We start from the raw sequence: 19,494 nt of genomic DNA, 5'->3' as shown, positions 1-19,494 counted from the left end.
GCAGCATTACGGATGCTCTAAGTCAGCCTATGAAATATATCGTAAAGTTAAGTATAGTTTGCAGTTGAAAAGTGAGTGTTGCAAGTGCTATTTGTATAGCTCACGTGGTTAGAAAAAAAATGTTCCTTGACAAGAAAGTACAATGGTCATTTATGGTCGGAATCTAAGAGCATCCCCATCTGTGCTCTTAGCTAAGAGCACGGAAGTGGCCCGGACCCATTTTACTCCTTGTCCTTAGCTAAGAGCACAACACCCACATCCATGCTCTTAGCTAAGGACAAGCTCAAGGGTCCCACCATTCTATTATTCAATTTAAATAAAAACATTTCCACAATATTAAAATGCATTAAAAATACCCGAAATACTATTACAAATTACAAAATAATTAAAAATTACATAATTAAAATCCTAAATATTAAAAATTACACAATTAAAATCCTAAAAATTAAAAATTACACAATTAAAATCAATAAAATTAAAAAGACGCACTACTTGTTGCCGAATTTCGCCCAAATGTGATTGATTAGATCTTTTTGTAGCTCAGTGTGGGCTCTTGTATCGCGCATTGTGTGTCTTCTTTCGATCCTCTCGTTCACCGTCGTATGCACACCTCGGCGTGGGGGAGACCTCGCGGTTGAGCTTCCGGCTTCATCCTCGTCGTAAAAGTTAGCCGCCATCGGTCCTTCGCCAGCTATAATCATGTTGTGCAAGATAATACACGTGTACATGATGTCGGCGATATTCTTAACGTACCAAAGCCGAGAAGGGGACTTCACAATGTTGAATCGGCCTTGAAGGACACCAAAAGCTCTTTTGACGTCTTTCCGAGCAGACTCTTGACGCTGCGCAAAAGGAATCCGTCTTTGCTCTTGTGGATTGCCGAACGACTTCACAAAAGTCGACCACCTTGAGTAGATACCATCGGCGAGATAGTAACCCATGTGGTATGCATTTCCGTTGACGGTGAAGTCGATCGCCGGTGCTACACCATTCAAAACATCATCGAAGAGTGGTGAAGAATATAACACGTTCAAGTCGTTGTTGGATCCGGCAACACCGAAATATGCATGCCAAATCCATAGGCGGTAGTCGGCGACCGCTTCAAGGATAAGCGTTGGGCCGCCACCTTTTGTCGCCGCTTAAGTGTTGCCCCCTCCAAGCAGTCGCGAAAACCGGGAAAACCGTGGACTGTTTCGTGAAGACGAAGCAACCGTTGACGATCGTCGGTGGTGGGTGCCCGAATGAATTCCTCGCCGAAAGCAGAACGAACGCCATCGCAAAAATTCTTGAGGCATAGAATTCCAGTTGACTCACCGACATGCAAATACTCGTCGAAGAGGTCAGCCGTTTGCCCAGTAGCAAGTTGTCAAATGGCACAAGTACACTTTTGCAACGCTGTGAGACTTTGCCGACCGGTTGCGTCTGCACCTTCTTGAAAGTATTCAACGCGGGTGGACAATGTGTTGACAATACGCATAAACAACCGTTTTAACATGCGAAAACGGCGCCGAAAGTAATCTTCTGGATACCGCGGCTGGTCGGAAAAATAGTCGGCAACGAGCCTTTCATGGGCTTCCTCTCGATCACGAGGGATGTAGCGACGTTTTGCTCTAGTTGGTTGAGGAGGAGGGGCGGGGGTATTGGCGGCGACATAGGCTTCATAGGCGGCACGATATTGTTCATAATATTCTTGTTCTTCGCGCTCCGCTTCCGCAATGAGATTGGTGAAATCCATTTTTGAATTTTTTTAGAGAGAGTTTGGGTGAGAAAAAAAGATGTAGATGATTTAGTATGAAAAAGTATGAATGAGAGATAATTAGATGTGAAAAGTGGATGATGAATGTGTGTATTTATAGATGATTTTGGGATTAAAAAAAATCACAAAAATCCAAAAAAAATGTCCATAAACGGCTCTATTTTTTGGGAATCCAAAAATATTTTTTTTTATTTTTTGGTATTATTTTGAATTATTTATGATTTTTTTTTTTTTAAAAAGAAAATTCGAATTTGGCTGCTCAGCGGCACGGACGTGCTCTTAGCTAAGAGTAGCGCCGTGCCGCTGGCACAGACGGACAAACTCCAGCAGCGAACGAGGTCGTCCTTGCCGCTGGTACGAACGGATGGACGGCAAAAAATGCACCGCTGCGAATGCTCTAAGCGCGGTAAGGGAAAATGATAGGAGACGAGACTCGAGATGTTTGAGTGATATGTAATACTCCAATCGATTTAAACAGTCATACGTATGCGTAGCTTAATAGGTCACACAATTATATTATTATACTACTTAGATCATTTATGTTTGTGTGTAATATTTTTAAACTAATGACTAAGGATATTTTTTGTCATAGACAATCTAGTAAAATTATACTACTATGCTGATAAGACCAACATTTGTCTTAGAAAAAGATACTATTCCCTTCGTTCCATAGTAATGAAACATTTTTTTAAGACATAAAAATTAAGGAAAAAATGTATAATACATTAGATAAAAAGACAATAAATTAGGAAAAATGAAAAAACAGATATAATAAAGGTGGAAAAATGTGTTAGTTGCTGTTTACAAGTAAATGAATCTACTAATTAAGTGTAGTATAAAAAAACGTTGATAACAATTGTCTGAGCCCGGGTTCAAACCAAGGACCTCAAGTGTGTGACCGACTACACCATCCAGGCAACTAATGATACACTTTTTTTTGTTTATTTAAACAAGTGTAAAATCAAAATTAAAATCAAAATCAAAAGATTTCATTTAAATATCTCTTCATATATTAAATAGGAGTATATTATCAAGATTTTAACATGATTTATTTTTACTCAATACGTTGAATGTTTTTACTGAATATTATTAAAAGTCTAATATTAGTTATTTACTTATTTTTTAATAAATATATAAACAATTAAATTAGAACTCAACCCAAACCCACTAAATCGTGAATGCAACCAACACACCAAATTGTTTGCTGAGGAGGGCGGTTAGATTGGGCGCAGGAAGTGCTTTTTATATTTAAACTAAATTTAAATTCATTTTCGTATAAATATAGTAAGTATTAAGTAGTAATTTAAAAAATAAGTGTAAAATTTAAATTTAAAGTAAAATTATGGGTGTAACATATATAAAAAATGAATTTGAAATTGATATAAATGATTAGAAATAGAGTGAATAATGACTTGTATTGTCAATGCCCCTAAAAATAAAATCGACGGAAACTTGATTTATTAAATTTGAGTAAGTGAGTCAGCCTTACAACAACCAATATCAGGTTGTGGACTGTGAATAACAAAGTATAGTACTAATGTGGGGGTGTTTGTTGTATCAATGGCGGGGAGGAGGTGGCGATCCAAGCTCATGCATATCATCAATCACCGAAATCGCAGATATCCCATACACAGTCACTACTTTGGTATCCCTCAATAAAACGCTATCTCTGACCTTATAACTCGCGAGCGCGCTTTCGCAACTCTTGACGCAATCCGTGCTCGCCGTCAGCAGCACGTAAGTCGGCGTCACGAAGTCGCGACTCTTCACCAGTCCCAGCGCGCTTTTAAACCGCTTCACCACTTGATCGTACGACACCTTGCACACTTGGTACGCGCCCTTCTCCTCGGGGCGCCCCCGCCCCAGCTGCGCGCGCGTCTTCGTCGCGTTTACGATTCCCGCCTCGATTATCGCGATCGACAGGGTGAACCGGTCGATGGTCGATGTGATGGCTGGATTGGATTCGAGGACGCTGAGGCATAGCTTCTCGTCGATGTTTTTGGTGTAGTTGGAGCAGGCTTTTTGGACCAGTGAGGGAACGGCAACGGTGGTTTTGGGTGATGAGAGTAGGATTATTGAGGAGATTAGGAAAATTGTGGGAAATGAGATTATTGAAGGAGACATTTTTGGGGGGATATGTTGGTACTAATGGTGAGGCCTATTTATAGTACTAAGGTTTATGAGATGAAATTTCATGGAAGAGAGCGTGTGCATTAATTATCTGTTATGCAATGGGATAACAATAAAATCTAATCTCTTACTCCTATCACAGTTACTATGGGTGCCAAATTTGTTTGTATTATTTGACTTTTGGGTCACCAAATTTCAAAGAATAAAGAGAATAATAGTGAGCACCACTCTTACGTTTAAACTTCTTTATTTTGTTTAGTTTTAATATATCAAAATTATTATAAATATTATTTTTATTTTGTAAATTTCATAAAAATTAAAGTTTTATCTATTGTTCTATTATTTATTTGAACAAATTCAGGTGCATAGAGCTGGTTCAAGGCATATATACAGGTGGTATACAGCTGGTTCAAACGCTTATATTAGACTATAGTAATTGTGATTTTACTAGGATAGAAGCACCAGCTGGTGCAATGCATATATATTAATGACCAACAAAATAATCTTTAACACGCAAAATATAGGATATTCATTGCCACCACACTGTTCTTTAACGCGCAAAAATTGTAGTAATTGTGATTTTACTAAGTAATGCTTTAATGGACAGTTGGACACCATTATATTTGTTATAATACAATATATATGGAATTTAAGTCGAGTGTTTATTAAATTAAAGTTTTTAAAATATTTGAGGAGTATCAATTGTAATTGAAAAATATGAGTGTCAGATTTGAAATATTCATATTCATTATAGTAACATTAAATAATTATCTCCAATATGTAATAATAAGACACATTGTGTGAGTTGGTCAAGCGAAAAGAAGTAATTTCAAATGTCAAAGGTCTCAGTCAGATGCCAAAGATTGCGGGTTCGAGCCCACCATGTTGCGATAAAAAAAAAAATTATATTCACTTACCAAAATAAATAAAAATAAGTACATCATAACTAACCAAATATTTTATTATCTAATACTCCCTCTGTCGCACCGAAGATGATCCGCTTTCCTTTTTAGTTTGTCTCAGTTAAGATGATACATTACTAAAATTGAAATACCTTTTATCTCTACTTTATTTCATCTCTCTTACTTTACCCTCTCCACTTGACACATAAAGTAAATTACATCAAATCCCGTGCCGCTCAAGGAAGGGGTCATCTTCCTTAGAACGAGGGAGTACTATGGAGTACTTTAGTTATGTGATTTAAATTTGTTCTTTAGTTATGCATTTAAATTTGGTTTAATTTTTTATCACTTATGTACTTTCTCTATCTCTAAAAGTAGGAATCTTTGAAACAACATTGTGCGGGTTTTTAATTAATTTAGTAAAAGAAAGATATAAAGAAAAATGTATTAGTGGAAAATGGAACTTACCTTATTAGAGAGAAAGAATTTTTTTAAATATTATATAAAATTTCTATTTTTAGGGGATGGACAAAAAAGGAAATAATTTTTATTTTTAGGAAATGAAAGGAATTCATATGACAATCAAATGTATATTTGGTTACGTATGATAAATCCTATTGTATAATGATGTACCATATTGTAGTAATAATTTTAAATTTAATGTTATGATAAAGTCAGTTCATTGTTAAGTGTATATAATTTGAACATGTAATACACAAATGATCCTTGTCATGCAACTTTCATTTTTTGTTGGATAACTTTCAATTTATATATGTTGTTTAATTAGTAGGAGTATATAATTTTCAATTTTTTCGCATAACTCCGAGTCGGTCCAAAACATACTTGTTGTTCACGAGGAGTTCTTTGCCCGGCTACCACTCCAGATTATTTGGGCTCTCAATGAGATTATCAATGTTACTGACCAAACTCGAGAATATCTTAAATTACAAGCGTGGCTATGACGATAGAAGATGCTAGAATGACAAATGATATTGTTGGAAGTATGATTTTGTTGTTCATATTAGGGTTTGCTCCATTTTGTATGCAGATATATTTGGTGCTTGATTCATGGCTTGGCTCTGGATTGGCTAGAGCTTTGAGTATACTGAAGTCGAAGGTGGAGAATGATAGTCTTCTTGTAATCTCTATGATAAAGGGAATTTTGATGTATTCCGTATATATCTAATTATTGTCACTCTATAGTTTAGAAAATCCATTGTTTGTTACACCTTTTGACTCAATCGAAATTAAGTATATAGAAAAAAATAATTTTACTAATGATTTTTAGTTTATAGTTTCCAAGTTGCTGTATGATAATATATATTGTGCACTTCTTATTTCTCTAAACTATTTTGTAAGGGTATTAGCAATGGGGCCCGATTCCTAGAGCCGATGGATCGGCCCCCCGATCGCCTTCCACTGGTCACTATAGTGGGGAGGGAGCCGATCTCCCTTCTCCTTCGCCTTCGCCGTTCCGCCGATAAATCGGCCAAGCCGATGCACCTATCGGCTCCGCATTGGCCCGCGATAGGACTCCATTGCGGAGTCTCGGGCTGATGGCGGAGCCGATTTTTCTTTTTTTTTTAAATTAATTTTTTAATTTTCTTCTCCTATATAAATACCTCAATCCTCTTCATTTCACACACCCACATCCTTCACTTCACAATATTTTTGACTAGAAATGTTTAATTTCACCCACAATTCGGATTCGGGTTCGGATTCCGACATCGGCGAGAGCAACCCCATCATGCACTCCAACATGATATGATTGAAGAACTTTGGTCACGAAGGGGCTGGTGTTTTGTTTAAATTCGTTTCTCATAGTATTCTGTTTTCCGATATTGTAATACATCAAAGAATGAATTTATTATGTAATTTTATTTATATTATTTAAATATTTATGTTTTTTGAAGTTTTTGAAATGAAATAAGATAGGCTCTGAGATAAGCTTTAGGATGTGCTCTCCATAGTAGAGGGATAGGCTCATTCTGGAATGAGCCTTCTGACGTGGCAGGAAAAAATGGAAATAAGCTCTGAGATGGCTTCGGAGAAGGGGCATTATTGCTAATGCCCTAATTGAATTTCCCTATGATTTTGATAAAGAAAAAATAAGTCTTATGAGAGTACAATATTTAATTAGATAGCTAAAGCCAATCTTAATTTCGAGATAGTACTATTCTTATTATTGAATCAGATTTTGGATAATATCTTAGATTAGTCTACTCCACTATTTAAAAAAAAATGAAATACTAATGGGGTATGTCCATAGTTGCATAGAGCAGATGATTTGAAGAGACTGGTGATGATATTGAGGGCGTTTTTCTCGATTTTGTTTCATCAATAAATTCATCTACATAAAACAATTATCGAATTCCTCATCGATTCATCTTCAACATACCTAAACCTCTTCAAATTGTAGCTGTCTGCAATTTCATTTTCGAGCCCTAAATAAGTTTCATTGCAGAATTTTGGGTTGTATATATGTATTTGGGTGGAGATTATGGGTTTCTTTAAGAAAATCGCGGGCTTGTTTGGGTTAGCGAAAGACGAAGACCAGCAGCACCGCGACGGCGACGCTGCTCCGCCTCCCTTCTCTGTCCCAACCGCCGCGGCAGCTACTGCTTCAGCTCACCATCTCCCTCGCAGAGGCTTCAGTGTTCCTGTTCAGGTCCCCGTCGAGCGGGGCCCGCCCCCTCCTCTTCTCGTATTTTGCCCCTCCGGAGATGGTGGAGTTCAGGTATGCTTTGCTAGGTATTATTGCAATTTTTAAAATTTGCTGAATTTACGCTTTGGCATCGCTGATTAGGCGGAAATTTTGGCTAAGTTGATAGGGTTTGACTATTGTCGTCGAAAATTGAGGTTTGTAGATCTGATGAGTGATCAATCTGTGGCCTGCAATTTGCAAGTTTGTTGATTTTTGACTAGTTTTCTTATAACAATTAGATGATGAGAGCTACGATTTTGTGAATCTAGTGGACTTGCCTAAAATGTGTTTGTCGTAGTGTGGAATCATCACAAGCCCAAAGTGCACACTGCATCATGTAAAAGAACGAGGTGGAGAAAAAGGATTGCTAGGGAATTTAATCATGAAAAGTTTGTCAATGTGGTGATCAACTTGATACTGTGCTTGTGTTGAATGCCATGTTCCCGACTTGTGATCTCTGTGTGTGTGGTTTCCAATTCAAATCAGAATCTTGATATGTGTTAAATAGTTGGGGATTTGGCTCTTTAATGCTTTAGCTACCAAAGGTTCTGTTTAGTCTACAAATGAGCAGATATGGCGGGAAAGAACAGGAGTTTTCTTAAAGAAGGAGATGGATACAGTTACAAATGTAAAATATTAGATGCTGAATTCTCTGTAAGTCTTTCTGATATCCAAACAAGTTGCATGGGTGGAGGAAGAGCTACTCAGGATGATGTTGCCAGAAGGAGGGCTGATAGGTTAAACTTCAATTTGTTCTTGTGCCCATTACCCATTAGGGGAAACTGTGTTGGTGGTTTGTAAGTTATCCAAAAGGGTAGGTAGAGGAAATCAAATGTTGATCTTTATATATCACTTCTTTGTGGACCCTCCAGCTTTTTGTTCCTTGGAGAAATGTGAAATTCCATGGTTTCTATACTTCATTAAACACACATGTATGATCCTCTAGAGTCTTGCTTGCAGAACTTGTTCGGTTTTTTTTTTAACTACATCCATGTTAAGACTTTCCTTTCTTATTTTTGCTTTCTTTGGACATGGAATTTTTATGGCCTTTGATTACGGATGTGAAAGATTAGTCATATTTATGTAGGGCTGATAAATTTTGGAATACCTAGAGGAAACTGGTCTTGTATTTGAATACCATGTATACTTTATTTTCTCAACGAAGAAGAAAATAGAGCTTAATGCCTAGAAACTCTTGGTAGGAGTTATATAATTTCTATACTAATTAAAAGTTTAGAAGGTAAATTGTAGCATAAACTGAAGAGAACTTTCTTTTGCAAGAGCAACTGATACGTACTAGGCTACAAATGGAGAATATATGAACATCGTAGTCTGGGGTTGCTAATATAGTAATATTCCAAGACCTGCATGCATATCTTTCTTAGTCAATTCAAAATGAGCTTTGGTGCTTTTCATTCTCATCTCTAGATATGTGTACTTACTTGCTTACTGATCAAGTAGACAATGATGAGGTAGTAAGTTTGGTGCTTAAAGAGTGCATGCACAATTGTGATTCTTAATCACATATTGGGTGAAACATGCATTTGGTTACTTGTGCTTGAAACTTAAAACACACAAATAGAGATGAATGTTGACTAATTGAGCTCACAACCTGCTTACTACCTCACATGTTTGTGGTATCAAGCTCCAGTCAAGCTTACTCTATGTAAATTGTGATATCAAGCTCCAGACAGCTTAGAGCTGGGCTGATTGGCTTTGCAGCTCTCATTGCTTGGTTTAATGTCTGTAGTTGCACAAACTCTATGTAAATTGTGATATAATATCCTATCCTAGTTTCTCTTATTTACTGCTACTAGATGCTTATTCTTCCTAATCTTCCATTGCTATATAACTAAGATTTATATTATGTACGAACACTGCTAAGCAATTACTGTGGTATCACTTTTGTCTTTACTGGTGTCAGTAAATTTCTGCATATCTCTCCTTAACTACGTTCCTTATTGCTCAGGGCTTGAGGTGGTACACGAGGCGCCTTAGAATAGATGAAGATGGAGATGTTGCAGATGAGTTCCTTGATGAAGTGCCCCCAGAAACGTCAAGAAGTGTGGAAGTGCATCAGAGCCCTGCACCAAGGTTTGAAGTGAAGTGCAGCACGAAACCAGCCAAAGTGAGGAAATTAGAATTGCTACCTAATGGTAAAATTCAACATCTCGTGGAGCACCAAGGCAGGCTGGAGTGGCTGTAAGTGACGTGACCTCTGAGAAGGGCATAAATTACACTTCGAAATTGGTTTCCATATTATTCATGTTGGTCCGAGTTTTCTTAACACTAACTGTGCCATGATTCCTTAAGAAAGAGATAAGGGACTTCTGTGTATCACAATTCTTCAATATTGTCGTTCCAATCACATTCATCGATTGAGGAATGTGCGAAAGACAACAGTCCTCTGCTGTATCATCAAAAGTTCTTTTGCACAACGCCAAATTGTTACATATACAGGATATTGTGATCATGTTGTGTGACTCTCGTCTCATTTCTTGTCTTATGTTTGGTTTGTTCTGCTATTGTGTTTGTAGAGCTGGATGTTTATGCCGATTAAAGCTTGTACCAAATGGAAGAAACGATGAAATGAGTAAAACCCAAAAATTCAATGAAGAGACATCAACAAACGAAACACCAGAAAACTAATGTTGTCGGGAAAATGGTATTTTGTGCAGTTTCAAGAATGGGAAGTAATGTAAGGTATTGATTTACAACAGAATCATATCGATTTACAACAGAATATAGTTGATACAATGTTGATCGTGGTAAAGCCTTGAAATAAATATCTTGCCAAATCTATGTAAAAAAGTTAATTACACAAAGAATACCGATTCATAAAACCCACACGACTACAGACACCAAATAGGACTGTTTGGGGAAAATACAAAAGTAAGGAACCTTCACATTTTTCATAAAAATAATAAAAAGAAGGTAAAGATTAGTTTTTGGTCCAAGGAGCAAGAGAAGAATGGTAGCACAAATCATAGCCTAAACAGGTAGTAAAAAGGAATCATCTCGGCCTTGGATTGAATATAAGATGGCATTTTTCTTCCAATATCAAAATGCAAAGATGAATATCCTTCGAGTTTGCAAGTTTACCGCTTCACGTCCGGTGCCCGCCTAATGCTCTTCAGCACACTCATTGGAATGCTTCTTTCGGAGTAACAAAGCTGCCCTCGTTTCCAATTTCCCAGTTACCACTTTTCCCCCAACTTGTGCGTCGCGTTGTTTCTAATTGCACGGCAGGGGGCCTTCTGTTAGAACCCAACACAGAATCTACTTCAGATAAATTGTGATGGGGCACATCGCTTCCTCTACTACGAATGTCTGCTTCAATGTCTTCAATGTTATGACGCTGTGAGATCTTCAAAAGATCTCCACCGATGTCTAAATCATCTTCCACCTTCATACGTCGGTCATCTCCCGTTTCCTCTGGCTCAGCATTGTCCCTAGAAGTAGGCATCGGTGGCCTCTGGGATTCCTCCTGCACCAAAGCTCGGAAGTTGTTCTTTGAAGGCTTCACCTTTGTACAAAATACTTCGAAAAAGTTGTTTAAGCAACCACGATTATAGACATTGATCCTGTTGTCAGCTCTGTACCGGAAGTTCTCATAGGTAGTCTGCAGCGAAAAAACTAACTAGTATTAATCTGAAATATTTGCTCAATGCAAATTTCAATAATAAGACTACAGATTCTCTGTATTTATAGCTATCATCCGATTCATCCTTCCAAAACGGAATTAAGTAATAAAATGGATAGAAAAGGCATACATATGGCACCAAGCATTTTCAGCAACTGATGTACGGAAAAGTAGGGACTTGATGATCCGTTGATTGGGTTTTAAGATTATGTATAAAAGCTATTACTCCCCCTCACATCAACATTAGCTGTACCCTCCAACTCAAATCGATCTAGTGGAGCAAATAAAGATTACTCCAAAGTCCAAACCCTTCCTACATGGCTGAAACAATATGCTGCGTGCACCCTTTTTCCTCCTAGCTTGTTTTCTACCAATCGAATATTAACTAAGTAACCATATTTTCTTTTCTGCCTCAAAATCTAGCCACTGGGAGATGATGCCTAACAAATAACCCTAAATAGGCTCTCTCAAGTTCTATTTCGGTATTTCCTCAAAATATAGTCAGTAAAGTGTCAGAATGCAAGTGAAAGGACCAGCACTTATAAGATCAGCGTTAGAAGATCTTTGTCGAGTTTCAAATGATGATATTACAGTAGAAACAAGAAACTGAATCTCAGAATGTTAAAAATTGGAAGCAAACCTGATTAGTGCTTATTAGATAAAGGTGAAATCCAGTCAGCCCACCGACAAACCATAATGATATGAAACAGTAACCCATCAGAACCACGGATGCAGGAGATTCCTTCATTGCCTTCCACACAGTACCTTTATGATCATCCATCAAAACCTTGACATAGAAAGCTGATATTGAAAACACATAGATGCAAAGAAGTGCTGCCGAGGAAACGAAACAGAAGAAATAACGGTAGTTTCGCTGCACATTCAGTTGAAGAAAGGGAGGAAAAGAACAAGTTAGGCCTGATTAGCTGCAATGTGAGAGATAAAACAGAAATTCAGAGAAAGTAAGGGAAGATAGGAATAACCAATTTGAAGAAGATATCTTACCAATCCTATGCACTGGCCTACCCAAGGGCAGTGATGATCAAAACGCTCGACACAATTATTGCAAATCGAGCAGTGTGAACAACGAGGAGGACGATATAACATACAAGTATCACAATATTTAACTCTGACAGGGAGCCCATTGACCATTACTTCTTTGGTTCGTGGGAACTGGAGGCTTGGTGTCTGCCTTCCGCCAATCTCCACCGATGCAGAATTATCATAACGAATATCTTCTTCTGGAGGATGCGAATTGCGTGGCACAATTCCGGGGTCTCGGGATGATGTTAGAAACAACAAGACTAGCACCTATATTAATTAATATGAGATAATCATAAGCCACAATATTGCAATAGTACATAATCTCTTTGGATAATCACATTGATCAAAAACGAAATATTGATGATAAAATGGTATAGATGATTAATAAAGTATAAAAGATAACCACATTACTTGCTAACATAGAAATAGTGAGAACCATGTAGATAAATCAAAGTTCAGTCACCTAAATAAATCAAAGAACCATAAAAGAATCTGCTTCAATGCATTCAAACAGGCTCCTTCCGAACTTCCATATAGCCATGTAATGATGTAAATTTAGGTTAACAAAGGAAATATCTCAAGACAATATATTTTAAAGGTTATTGGCTGCCATTGCAGAAAAAAGAATGTGCAGGCACCAAGTAGATAATACTCCCTCCGTCTCATTTTTCTATTTTGGTGTGTCCACAAAACATAGTCTCATTTCCAAAAATGAAAATTTCTCCCTCATACTTTACCCACTTTTTCTCCTCTCATACTTTATTCACTTTTTCTCCTTCTCACACATACTTTACCAATTTCTCATTAAAATCCGTGCCATCCACGTATGGGACTATTTTTCGTGGATGGAGGGAGTACACCCTCCGTCCCTTTGTAGCTGAGTCGTATTCCTTTTTGGGTTGTCCCACTATAGCTGAGTCGTTTCCTTTTTTGGCAAAAAGCAACAACTTTTCTTCTCTTTTACTTTACTCTCACCTACTTTATTCTCTCTTCATCTCTCTATCTTTTTCCTTTTCTACTTTATTATTCATTTACTTAACTCACTTAACACAACTTTTCTTAAATCTCGTGCCGAAAAGAAACGCCTCTACTACAGAGGGACGGAGGGAGTACTACTTAGCATGCTCACAATACACATGTATATGTATATCCATGTATTTCATACAAGCTCGCAATTAGATATCTTGTAGACTCGACAATAAAACAAACTTCACTCTTCAAAAGCCATTCCATGTTATGTGAGCTCATCCATAATAGGCATATAACAATAAGATGTTGTGTATTTCTGGTGCTACAAGTTAGACTGTTAAAAGTAAGTGGAGCTTTTGCTACAATAAGCCTCTAGCCCCTAGCATCTGTGATACACAAAAGATCAAGATACCGAACCCCGTGTTTCAATAGAGATGAGCATCACCATTTTAAGAGCATCGAAACCATAAGCAATGCCTTGGATCAAATATCAGAATCACAGAAACTGAGAGTATTGTCCAGGTATCCTAGAAATTTACCCAGGGAGTTGTAATGCTACAGTATAGTTATTTGACATGGTTAAGATTGTATTCATTTAGTGGATCATTTTTCAGATAAATTATACTCCGTAAACCATATCTTCAGAACACCAGTCTATAACATACTGTAGTTTTTTTTACAGCAATGAGCAATCCCAAATTAATTAGCAATTCTGATTAGGATGAACAGGGTTGACAAATTATCATATACTCCCTCCGTCCCGCTTAAGATGACACGTTTTCCTTTTTTGTTTGTCCCAACTAAGATGACACATTTCCTTTTTTGGTAACTTATCTCTCCAATTAATACACTCAACCATTTTTTCTCACTCCTATTAAAATATTCATCTTTCTTTATCTCTCTACTTTAATACTTACACCCACCTCTCTCTCTCCAATTAAACACTTTAACCAATAACTCCTAAAACCCCGTGCCGGCTAAGCAATGTGTCATCTTAGCCGGGACGGAGGGAGTACTTACTAGCAGAAAAACCACCATCGCAGATTATAAACCAAAATGCAGGAGGATGCATCCATTAGCAATGAGCAATCCCAAATTAATTAGCAATTCTGATTAGGATGAACAGAGCTGACAAATTATCATATACTAGCAGAAAAACCACCATCGCAGATTATAAACCAAAATGCAGGAGGATGCATCCATTAGCAAACAATTTAGGAATTCCCATAATATTTACTAAATAACCAGGAGAGATATAGGAACTAACATGAATGGTGAAGACTATAGCAGCTACAATGATTGCATATCCTGCATTATAGGATGTGAATTGATGCCGAAGATGCCTTGCAACAAAAACACAAAAGATAACGACAGGGGCGATGATCAACAATAAGGTGACAAGCAGTGACTTTGCATCAGGGCCGAAAATCAACCTCCCACACAGAAAAAAGATCTGCAGAAGATGCACATTAAATATGTTATCTACAGTTAAAATAACATACACGAGCAAATATGCCAACATTTCCACTTTCAAATCCTCATAGTCAATGAGGAAGAAGACACTTTTCATCATTTTTCAACACAAATGTAACCTTACATCAAAATATCATATACAAGTTCGTTTAGAAGTTCTGACTCTGTATGAAGGTAATAATTTGCACAACAGTTAGATAGATAAAAATCAGAAATAAATCATACTACATCCCATATCATATGCTTCAATGGATATCTCTTGTTTCCGTTTAGTCCTATTCATTCTAGATTTGTTTAAAACAGTATAGCGTGTCACTACCACAGGCAGAATGTTTCATAAGTGCGCAAAGGCATGCATAAGAAATTTGCCAATAATGGTAATGAATAGGCAAACAAGAACCGCTTAGTCAAGCACAATGAAAAGATAGCAAAAGTCTAATGTGACAATGAATAATCCGTTGCAACAGATTTGGCCCAAATATTTAGTTCCAGTTTAGAGATTCTGCACGAACTGTCAAAGCCACCAGCATATAAAATTAACTTTCTTTTTTCTATTAAGAAAGTGAAACGCACAGTGGAAATACTAATACTCCGTACATGATTGCAAAGTCCGTACTTAAGCAATAGTATTATTTCAAAGATCTGAGGAGCAAACTTTGATATTACAGAATATGACACTCAAAAAGAAGTCTCATACATACATAAAAAAACAAAATAATGTCTGATGTTACAGGTACTGAAAGCCCTGTTTAACATTATATCTCTTGTGTCATTCCATAATAACAGACCAAGCATGAGTCACGGAAGATCTTGATTTTGATAGGTAAATCGTGAAGGTATAAGAGCTACTTAAGGCAGATGGATTACTAGAGATCTCATCGTCATCAATTGGTAACCAAAATTATATTATATGTTAAACACCAAACTCCACAAGCCTTCAGTATAATTTTTATTTCATGAGGGGAAATTTACATTGAGTGATAAGATATATTGATAAAATATACGATTGAGTATTTGAAGGATAAGATGATCAAACAAGCTAAAAATTAAGCAATCCATCAAAGTAAACAGAGGATTAGCTAGGATTAGTTTTATTAATCCATCATATCTATCAAAGTAAACAATCCCTGGAGATATAAGATTGATAATAAGACATGGTACTGATTCTCAATTGTTCATTATCTTGCACAAACAACCAAATGGTTTAATTTTATGTGAATTTAAGGAGCATATCATAAACATGAGCTATATGACAGCCATGTTATTGAGATCAGTTAAACCTCATAGTTGCACTACTAGTTAAAACATTCACATGATCCATCTCAAAAAGTAGACCGGGGAGACACAGAACTCATCAAATCATACATCATACCTGTGGATGCTGAAGAAAAAATAACTATCCTTGAGTCCTTACAATTGAGAATTGTAACACGAGAACGGTAAAGTGGAAAAGATTCAACTATATACATCTCTACATGTATCCTCACACAATCAATCAAAGATTCAAAAGTGCATAAGTCAGTAGCACAACAACGTCAAATTAAGTACAACATAACTGCAAGATTAGAATTAGATGCCAAATAGTAACTTCACCAAATACAAAAAACAAGAACTTGAGAACCAAGAATGAAACTAAATAACCCTAATTTTAGCATGCCATCAGCTATGAAGCTAAGCTGAAAAAGATAACCTCCCACAAAATTAAACAGACGCCCATAAAAATTAAACTCAAGAAAATGAGAAAAAACGGAAGAAATCTCACATTGTTACCCTTCCATACTTGGTGCACGCGCTTAGCCATTCAGCACAAAAGGTACTAAAAAAGAACCCAGAAAACAATACGGCGCCGTTTGCCAGCTATGCCGGAAGCGAATCGAAGATTTCAAACTTGGACACTCTGCTCATCTCACAGAAACGGTGAGAGTGATCAATTGTCTGCTCCCACCGTTTTCTTGCTGTTTGTTCTTGTGCGTAATAATTAGAGGAGGTTGAATTTGAAAATGCAGCGACTTTAATATGGGGTTTTTTAGGGATTTTGAATAGTTGAGGGGTCTTCGTCTTCGTCTTCGCTCTTCTGATCTGTGAGGTTTTGGAGTTTTCAGGCTGCGAACTCAATTTTACTGTATTTTTTTATTTTTGGAATGTTTTTGGGGAAATGAGTTCTTTATTTTTTTCCTCTTTAATTTGACTTACCTAATAAATCAATGCACTTTTTTATGGAATTTTGTGTCACTAACTACACAATTAAGTAATTAACATAGAGGAATGGTTTGTGATTAGGTAGTTTAATTTGGCAAATAAAAGATTTTGATGATTGATTATTTTGGCTCAATATTTTATGTTGGCAAAAAATTAGGTATAATTATCGTTTTAATTAGATTTTTTTTAATTTCATATCAGTTTTATAATTTTTAAAATTGAAATATAAATTTATAAAATTATTAATTTTTTTAGTCCTTCTATGGTAGTCAAATTTGAAGCTAATCCGAATGTGACAACAAAACAATGTTAGAAAATCGCGGCATTATATTTGTGAGTGTTAGTTGAAATATGTCAATATATCTAAAAAAACGACATAGTTTTGTTATCATATTATATTTTATTTTGTTATCGTTTTGATTTTGCAAAAAATTAAAAATTTTGTAATTTTATAGCATTTCAATTTTTAAAAGTATAAACAAATCAGAAGGGTTACTATACTATTTAAACGATACTCATCAATGTAAATTGAATTTAATCATTTAAGTGGAGCTTCATTTGAATAGGAATATTTCATACTTGATTCTAAGATTCTTGATTAAAACGAGTACTTTGAATAGCATGTATCGACAATGACATTGATCGAAGTCTAAAATATTTAGAGCTAAGTGGTAGACATGACATGAGAGTGTGTTATGCTACTTCAAGAAATAGTCATTTTGCTATAGTCACAGTTGCTAAAATACTTATTGATAAGTGGATAGAATCATAAAACAAATAAAAAAAAAAGTGCGTATTCGTGCAGCAATCCAAAATTAATTAATTCTATTACACAAACACATTTGTATAATTGTATAACAGGATAAATTGAACTTAAACACATAGTACATGAATACATCACATTTAATGTAACCGTGTAATCGTTGCGATGGTAAAATTGGAAAGTTTTATTTATTTATTTTAAAAGCATAAATAACAAGAGTCAATTTGTAGTGCGTATTTTTAATAAATATGACTATTTTTCACAATTATCTTAGTATATTTTTTTTATGAATGTTATTTTTAAATAAAAAATTGACTATTCTAGTTTTTAAAACCATGAGAGTCGCATAAGTCAACAAAAAATTGTAATTTAAATACTATAGTAATTATCTTATTTTACAAACCTTTTTTTCTTTTTAGGTTAATATAAGTATATAACTGGATAATCTAGATAAAGCGAAATAATCTTTTAGCATATGAAAATGTAAATTCTTTTTAACTTCCTTTTGACTACAATCTTTTTCATTTTACCAAATTAAAAATGGCTCTTGCATGTTCCCAAAATATAAGAATCAAGTAGTGATGAAAATAGAACGTAACGATTTTGCCAGCACAACTTCTTTTAATATGTATGAAAAATAATTATGTTAAAGTTATTTTATAACAGCATTGATTATTACTCTACTACTACTTCTTTTAGAATAATTTAGGTCCGCAGCTTCGGCTAGTAAGCCTAATTACTCCACTTTGCTAATAATATGTATGTACTACTATTAATAAAATAAGTTAACTGACTATTATATCGAAACCTACATGTCAATATGAATATATTTGTATGTCAATTAAATGTAGATATACGTATATTTTTTGTTGACATAATTATTAATTATCAATATAAAATATTTATCAACTGATCATATCCTATATATATTATAGATTTAAATTTTATTTATATAACAAAAAAATTGTATGGAGTATTACCTAACCCACACTTCACAAATTATTATTATTATATATGAATATATTAGAGTTTAGACGCCAACAATATGAGTACTTATTAGGTAATGATCATTGGTCCAAATTGAATTTGATAAACGAGAGAAATTTTTTTGTTCCTCTACCTATATTTTATTAGCAACTGGGGTATGAGATTTAATCATTTTAAATTATTAACTAATGGAGTATAATAGATATAATTCTATTAAGTTGATGTATACGACCAAACTCTACAGTGTCTTAATATTTTAAAACAAATAGTAGGAGTAGTATATTAATGTGTGTCTATTTAAATATATTAATAATGTACCTCCCAAATATTTACAAGTAAATAGATTTGATCTTATGATCATATATACTTCAGTAATATTTGAGAATGTAAACCTGCGACCATTTGCAAGCTCATAAATATTTTACCATTAATCCCCAAATCAATATTTAGCTATCCTAATTAAAGTTTAATCGTTACTATTAATATCTTAATTTCTACAATCAATGCATTTTTAATGGCTTCGTGTATGGGTTCTAAAAAAATAGTAGTAGTACTAATATTTTCATTATCCTTTAAAATTGATGATTTTTTGAAAGTCAGAAGAGAAGAAAATTACACTAGTAAGTACAGAGTACTATTATTCATCGTGTATAATATGCCTGGAGTGCATCCCCTATATTTAATTTTTGGCTTTGAACTCCACAAATTCTAGAATTAGAAGTCATTTCTTAGTTTTAATCTCATTTTATGTTAATTCCTACACTGCTTTTACAGATTTCATAATCTTGTTTCACGTAATTAACTTGCCCACTCATATTATTTCATTCATTAATTAAAAAAGGCTTAAACTAGCGACAAGCAAAGGTTTCGGACAAGCAGTAAAAAGCCAAAATGCAAAATCCAAAAATTGAAAAACACAATAGC

At 35.3% G+C, this 19,494-nt stretch overlaps 2 protein-coding genes across 2 annotated transcripts; one reads left to right on the top strand and one right to left on the bottom strand.

The window, feature by feature from the left end:
* The first annotated feature begins 7,031 nt into the window (after positions 1–7,031).
* Positions 7,032–9,965, top strand: LOC125221136 (uncharacterized). The gene is made up of 2 exons (XM_048123259.2): positions 7,032–7,525; positions 9,462–9,965. Exons 1-2 carry the CDS (start codon positions 7,289–7,291, stop codon positions 9,696–9,698), a joined length of 474 nt encoding a protein of 157 aa, XP_047979216.2. The 5' UTR covers positions 7,032–7,288; the 3' UTR covers positions 9,699–9,965.
* A 233-nt stretch (positions 9,966–10,198) lies between these two features.
* On the bottom strand, positions 10,199–16,745 carry LOC125221363 (protein S-acyltransferase 8-like). The gene is made up of 5 exons (XM_089063075.1): positions 16,384–16,745; positions 14,416–14,601; positions 12,141–12,446; positions 11,776–12,009; positions 10,199–11,114 (listed from the first exon to the last, which is right to left on the bottom strand). The coding sequence occupies exons 1-5, from the start codon at positions 16,420–16,422 to the stop codon at positions 10,635–10,637; spliced, it is 1,245 nt and encodes a 414-aa protein (XP_088919201.1). The 5' UTR covers positions 16,423–16,745; the 3' UTR covers positions 10,199–10,634.
* Positions 16,746–19,494: the final 2,749 nt, after the last annotated feature.

Source organism: Salvia hispanica, chromosome 1, assembly GCF_029641045.1.
Source record: "Salvia hispanica isolate PSC_SH4W2 chromosome 1, Shi_PSC_v1, whole genome shotgun sequence".
NCBI lineage: Eukaryota > Viridiplantae > Streptophyta > Magnoliopsida > Lamiales > Lamiaceae > Salvia > Salvia hispanica.
The sequence above is the reverse complement of the archived record's forward strand: the minus strand, read 5'-3'. Positions and strand labels throughout refer to the sequence as shown.

What these genes read in the sequence shown, in the direction of transcription:
- LOC125221136 (XM_048123259.2), top strand. Translation starts at nt 7,289, where the DNA reads ATGGGTTTCTTTAAGAAAATCGCGGGCTTGTTTGGGTTAGCGAAAGAC. An exon ending in CCGGAGATGGTGGAGTTCAG is followed by an intron (nt 7,526 to 9,461) that starts GTATGCTTTGCT and finishes CTTATTGCTCAG; the next exon opens with GGCTTGAGGTGGTACACGAG.
- LOC125221363 (XM_089063075.1), bottom strand. Translation starts at nt 16,422, where the DNA reads ATGGCTAAGCGCGTGCACCAAGTATGGAAGGGTAACAAT. An exon ending in TAGGCCAGTGCATAGGATTG is followed by an intron (nt 12,010 to 12,140) that starts GTAAGATATCTT and finishes CTGAATGTGCAG; the next exon opens with CGAAACTACCGTTATTTCTT. An exon ending in ATCTAATAAGCACTAATCAG is followed by an intron (nt 11,115 to 11,775) that starts GTTTGCTTCCAA and finishes TTTTCGCTGCAG; the next exon opens with ACTACCTATGAGAACTTCCG.